General features: G+C 38.2%; 1 protein-coding gene across 3 annotated transcripts in view; it reads left to right on the top strand.

Moving 5' to 3' along the window:
* Positions 1-6,077, top strand: part of LOC121296914 (follistatin-related protein 5-like) — a 102,333-nt gene extending 96,256 nt beyond the window's left edge. For 2 of the 3 annotated variants that reach the window (XM_041222822.1, XM_041222821.1), the window contains 4 exons: positions 3-152; positions 1,500-1,607; positions 4,068-4,177; positions 5,024-6,077. In XM_041222822.1, the coding sequence (XP_041078756.1) occupies positions 3-152; positions 1,500-1,607; positions 4,068-4,177; positions 5,024-5,726 (1,071 nt within the window). In that variant the 3' untranslated portion in view covers positions 5,727-6,077. The remainder of the gene's footprint in view (positions 1-2; positions 153-1,499; positions 1,608-4,067; positions 4,178-5,023) is intronic. The other variant, XM_041222823.1, reaches the window with a different exon arrangement.
* The last annotated feature ends 306 nt before the right edge of the window (positions 6,078-6,383 follow it).

Raw genomic sequence — 6,383 nt, 5'->3', positions numbered from 1 at the left:
AGGAAGAGATGTGCCCCAAAGGTGACGGAGATGCAATTCAGCATTGTGTCTGGGCCTCAGCTGTCAATGTCAGAGAGAAGTACATATATGCGACACAGCCCGTTCAGAACAGAGTACTGATTGTAGACACTCAGGCTCAGAAAGTTGTACAGGTCAGTGTTCATCTGCTCTTCTTTTCTCTAAAGCTGTTAAGAAATTGCCTTCAGAGATTACTGAGGGTCAGAAAGCTAAAATGATGCCCAGTGTTTCTCTGCAGTGCAAGTGCAGCATAATGACTCCAGCTCCTTGCCACTCCATTACAACGAGCCCCAAGTGTTTGCCCTGACCTTGTACGAGAACCTTCTGCAAAGAGAGAGAGGTTAATTTGTTCTCCTAGGCTCTTTCAGACTTGCTAAAAGAAAATAGGTTTCAGCTGTGTCAGGTTTTGTTTGGCGTAAGATTGAAACTTGTGAAAAGATACCATCGTTTTTCTTTTCTTGTTTTTTTTTTTCCCCCTAATAGGTTTCCCACCTTCAGAAATGGAAGACAAGCTTTTTTTACCCTCTGCCAAACTAGAACCCAATTCCCTGGCTGTTCACTCTGAATTCAAAGGGAAATGGGTAAAAAAAAAAAAAAAAAAAAAGAGAGAACTTCCACATTTTAAAAAGGGATCTTTACTTTCTCAAAGAAAATATTAACCCATGGATCTTATTTCTCTACGAATGAATTATGCGGACTCTGGCTAAGCATATATTCATTCCTCTGCTTCCCCCTTGCAGCTTGTCAAGAATGATAAAAGGACTGTTGAGATACCAGAGAGGCTTGCAGCACAGCAGTGTACTACAAAATATTTTCCTAAGTGTAAAATAGAGTAGCATTAAATGTAGTCAAACTGGCTCAGCCAATAAACTTTTGATTATCCTTCATGCCGTTTCTCCTCGTTATTTTGTCGTGTTGATCGTCTTTATCTCATAACCTATATTCGACTGATCTACTCGGTGGGAGTCTAAACACCACCTTCATTTAAATCATTAAAAATAGGAACTTGTGTATTTAGAAAACTAAAATCTCTAAAGTTGAATACGGGTCTTGCTGGTGTAGCTCTTGTCTTTTAAAAAGTAAAGATGCAAAGCCAGCACAGGTGTCATTTAGTTCAAGCCCACATTGTACTAAAAGAAAATAGTTTAACGCCATTTAAAAAAAAAAGAACTTGCGTGTTGTCTGTGACATGTCAGAAAACTCTGGTGCGTTTGGCAATGTGAACCTAGCAGACTGCAGGGAGTCATGATCAGTAGTCAGACCAAGACGGAAAGTATATTGTATTCACTAAAGACAACAGCTTCTGCCACCATGATAAGACATGATACTGTGGGAGCGACGGCATTCCTTAACCATGAACACATCTGAGCCTGCAGGACCAGAAGTGCAACAGCTCGGCCAGCATGACTGCGAGACCAAGGCTTTGATTTTGTTATTTCCTTGTGTTTAAGCGATCACTGAAATCATCTTCTCTTCTGAAGGTTGTTGAAACAGACCCTGTGCCAGTGAAACTGCACTACGACAAATCACATGACCAGGTGTGGGTGCTTAGCTGGGGTGACATTCACAGGACTCGCCCAACCCTGCAGGTACGTCAGCCTGAAATCCTGTGCCAAGTTGTGTGCTGGTTTTGGTAATGCCTGTTAAAACCATGAGATTACCTCTAACAGTGTTTCTTAAAGAACTGCATAATCTAGAGCCTTGACCCTGGGTCATTTCTTAAAAAAATAAAATCAAGAAAAAAAATATCTAACTGAATAATGTTAGATTTACTGGGGTAATTGCTTATTCATTTCCTTAGATATATAACAGGGAGCACAATATACATTTTTAAAACACCTATTGTTGCTGAAGAATGATAACAGCTAGGTTACTATGCACTTTTAGAAAGCTGGAAAGCAATTTCATGAAGAAAAGCATACCATAAAAAGCACAGGCATAGGGTGCAGACCATGAATCAGTAGCTTGATAGTGTCATTATCATTTGTCATGCAAGTAATTTACCTACCCATTGAGTATTCCTTAATGCCAGGGGCACAATTCTGCTTGAAGAGTGGGCCATCAAGCACCATAATCTCGCTCTGCTTAATATCTTTCTGCAAACATCTGAATGTCTTTCACAAATTTGAAATCCTTTAAAAATAATCTCTACCTCTTGATTTTCAAGCTGTAGGAAAGAAAAGATTAATGTTGGCCACAGCATACATGCAATAAAGCATTTTTAAATGTATTTTCTATTTTTAGTCATCTGTATAAAACTGTGTGTACACAGGGAAATACTTTTTCCTAATTGGTTTATTTTTTATTCCTTCAAAATGTAGTAGCATTGTACAATGGCACACAGTTGTGTTATTACAATGCAACCCAATGTCTAATTACAAAATGATTGCAGTTGCTCGTCTGCTGTACTATATAAAATTACACTATATGTATGCTTGCAGTGCAATTAATAAGACACAACCTAAAAGGTAAAAAAAAAAAAAAAAAAAAAAAACTTAAGTAATCAGCAATGCTGTATTACAGTAGTGTTATTGTGTTTGAACCCATCAACCCTTATTAATTAAGTGCAACAGTTATAATGGGCTTCTAACTGTCTGTCCTGCAAAATCCTCGACAGGAAAAATGACCATAATGTCTGACTCATAGCAGAACTGAACAGCAGTTACTGCCACCGAGCCTGGTAGTGCTGATAGAGCTCTCTCAAGATCAGTGTGCTCTGAAACCTAGCTCTACATTTCAGGCAGGAGGGGTCTCTCTAATCATCTTTAATTCTGAGGTACAGGTAAGGGTCAGATAGGGTGAGAACAGCACTGACCTACAAGCTGTAGGGGAGGGGACGAGGGGGACAAAAAGAAGAGCCTACTGGGAGTAGGTGCTAGCAGCCATTGATTTAATTGGTCCCTGTTTAGCTGCAGATCTGTGGATGCAGAACTTTGCCTCCTGAAGTTTAGCAAGAACTTGCTGCTGCAACCTACATTTCACACTATTTAGGGTGGCGTAACTGATGGAAGTAGCTGAGCTTTAGATACAGTTGTAAATGAAATATTTTGCAGGACAGAATATCACGAGATGAGCAAGATCTAAGGTGATAAAAATAAAAATAGCCTGATAGGAAAGTGTTTTTTTTTTTAAACCTCAACAGTGCTATGACGATACAAATAACCATTGGATTAATTTGTCAAGGCTTTTGACATAATAAATTAATTACTTTCGTCAGTCTCAGTGATGCATTTAAATGGAAAGTGCCTCTCGGCTGGAGGCAGCTGGCTTACATTGGAATGAAGGGCCAATGTTTCCATCCATGCTTTAATTAAGAACACAGTGTGGGTCCAGGTCCTCGCTTAAAAAAAAAAAAAAAAAAAAAAAAAAAAAAATCACACTGCACTGGCATGTTAATCACAGTTCACCACAGGAGAGTGGTGCAAAGTATGTGGGCTAATCCTCAGAGATACACTTGCCCAAAAGTATGTCAGTGTGTCATCCTAAAGTTTTCAGAAAACATATACAGTACATTGATTTCGGCTGAAGTCAGCTGCATCCACAGGCGAGGTCTAATGAAAGCTGAAGTGTATTGCTTTAAACATGAAGACAAACATACAAAAAAACGAATATTTCTTAATGCATTGTTAGATTTTTATTGACGGACGGTATTCAAACCAACTCAAAAGTATCACAAAGACTGAATGGTTGGGCAAAAAATACAACATAACTCATTGTTTTCCATTAGGCAATGTTTGTCCTGGCCTTGTCAAGAAATAAATAAATAAATACATACATGTAATCGGTTTCTTGAAGGTTGTGCTTATGAGTGTCAACAAAAGGAAAAAAAAATGCAGTCATTTATGTATTTTGAGGTTGATTATGATGTATGTATATTTTGCGCTGATACTGCAGAAAAATCTCATCCCTAAGCAAATTGAAAGATGCAATCCATCAAGACTGTTTGTGTCCCTGGGAAGCTGCTGCTTTCTGATCTTTCTCTATTGTCACTTGTTGTCTAATCCCATGTTTAAAGCTACTGCTTGTTTAAATACTGCGTTGTGCTTCAGGTCATCCCTCAGTCCAGCGGAGGAGAGGAACATCGAATCACTCACACTCCCTTTGAAAGAGTGGAGAACTTCTTTATTCCACCGACAAACCTCATTATTACACACGTAAGGTAAGAGAAATCCCATTTAATATTACGTAATGCATTTTAAATTAAATAATCTTAATTTCCGTTTTGCATGGGAACTGTGCGTGCAAGTCATATATAAATATATAATCATGGGTGGGGGAAAAAAAAGTCTCTGCTCCCTTAACTTAAATTTTCAAGTCTAAGGCTAAGTGATTCCACATCTTACCAATTGCTGTCAGGCACAGGGTCATTGGTAATGAATGTCATTATCCCTTTACTCAATGGTAATAAGTATGAAGTTAAGTGTGAAATAAGGCTGTCAATGCATACATGTCAGTGTCTAAATTTCTAATTGAACTGGCTGGTATGCTAAAGTCTCATTATTTGTTTTAAATGATGGAAGACCCTAGAAGAGCAAACCCTTTATGTAGCGATGTGTCTAAAATAAAAATATATATATATTACTAGAAAAATTGATTTTACTTTTCACTAAGAGAAACAAAGGTATCGTTTGTAAATTGCAGTGATGCCAAAGGTTTGTACAGTGTTTTCCGGTAACACTTTACTTTAAGTGTCTCTAATTACTGTGCATTTGCATAGTAAATGCATGTACATTTGCACATAATGACAATGTTATTATGCATAGTTACAATGTACTTGAATGTTTTTTTTCACAATATGCAATACACAATTGTCAAAAAAATTACACATTAAGTACATTGTAACTGCATAATAACAACAACATAGTAATTGTGTAAGTACACATTCATTTACTAAGTAACGTCTATGTAAATACACAATACTTAGACACTTGTAAAGTGCTGCCTGTTTTTCTACCAGTACAGATGTCTGCATTTCATCTGTCTTGGTCCTGTCTGTATTTGGCAGGTTTGGATTCATCTTTCTCAAGAATGAGCCGGCTGTGCACAAGATTGATCTGGAGACCATCTCTCGCATCAAGACCATCAGCCTCAAAAACTACAGCTGTGTCCCAGTAAGCATGGCCTACACCCACCTGGGGGGCTACTACTTCATCCTCTGTGAGGGCAGGAACTCAACATCACCCCAGCCTCAGCTCCTCATAGACGGCGTGACTGATTCCATCATCGGCTACAATCAGGACATAACAGGGACTACATCCATCTCCCCCGATGGACGCTATGTTGTAACCACCAGCGAACACACCGGAAAGATCCAAGTTCAAACCATCACCTTCGAAGGCAGGCTACAGTCAACCCTAGACCTCCAAACTAGCCTGAGCATCTCGGACTTGGCTTTCCAGCCGTCATTTACAGAGGCCAATCAGTATTGCATATACGCAGCCTCTCAAAATCAAACAGACATGCTCTTTGTCGAGCTGTCAACAGGGAGGCTGGATGTTGTAAAGAACCTAAAAGATCCCATCCCATCCGACGATTGGCCCTGGAGTCGTTCTAATAGAGTGGTGAAGAACAGTGGGCTGTTTGGACAACACCTGGTGACACCCTCAGAAGATTCTTTATTTGTTCTAAATGGGAAACAGAACCGCCTCCACTGTGAGGTTTCAGATATAAAGAGAGGTAACACAGTTGTATGGGTTGGGGAGGTATGAGAAGTTAAATAGGATTATAAAGGAAGAATGCAATGGACTCGACGCTGGGACTGAGCAAGCAGTTTAAATGTACGGTTATTGTAAAAAAAAAAAAATGTAAAAATATTTTTTACTCTGTGAGGCTTCAGTGCAACAGTGATCTACGTGCACTTATCCAAATGACAGCGATACATTATTGCACTTACCACTGAGGTGAAACATAACACTGGGAAAAACTATGCACAATGTACACAATTTCTTTTAGCATAATGCAATTTTTTTTAAATCAAAAGCAAATCATGCCAGTGCTGAAGAATATTTTCAGTTTGCCTTTAATATATGGCTAATAATAATAGAAATAATAATAAAAAATATATATACGACGTCTTACTTATACGATATATGTTATGGCTATTTTAAACTGAACTTACTTTTGATACTACAAAGTATATTTCTCCGCAATATGTTGACTAGCCTATCACCCCCTCCCGTACTAACAATTAAATATATATACCCCCGGCCCAGGCCCACCGACCCTATGTCGTATAGACTATATATATTATATATATATATATATATATATATATAATATATAGATATATATATATATATATATATATATATATATAGCATAGAAAAACCAGGTACTAATTAAATAAACAAATACCCCCAACCCAC

This window comes from Polyodon spathula, chromosome 22, assembly GCF_017654505.1.
Source record: "Polyodon spathula isolate WHYD16114869_AA chromosome 22, ASM1765450v1, whole genome shotgun sequence".
NCBI classification, from domain to species: Eukaryota; Metazoa; Chordata; class Actinopteri; order Acipenseriformes; family Polyodontidae; genus Polyodon; species Polyodon spathula.
Note: the sequence above shows the minus strand (reverse complement) of the source record. Positions and strands in the feature narration are given on the sequence as shown.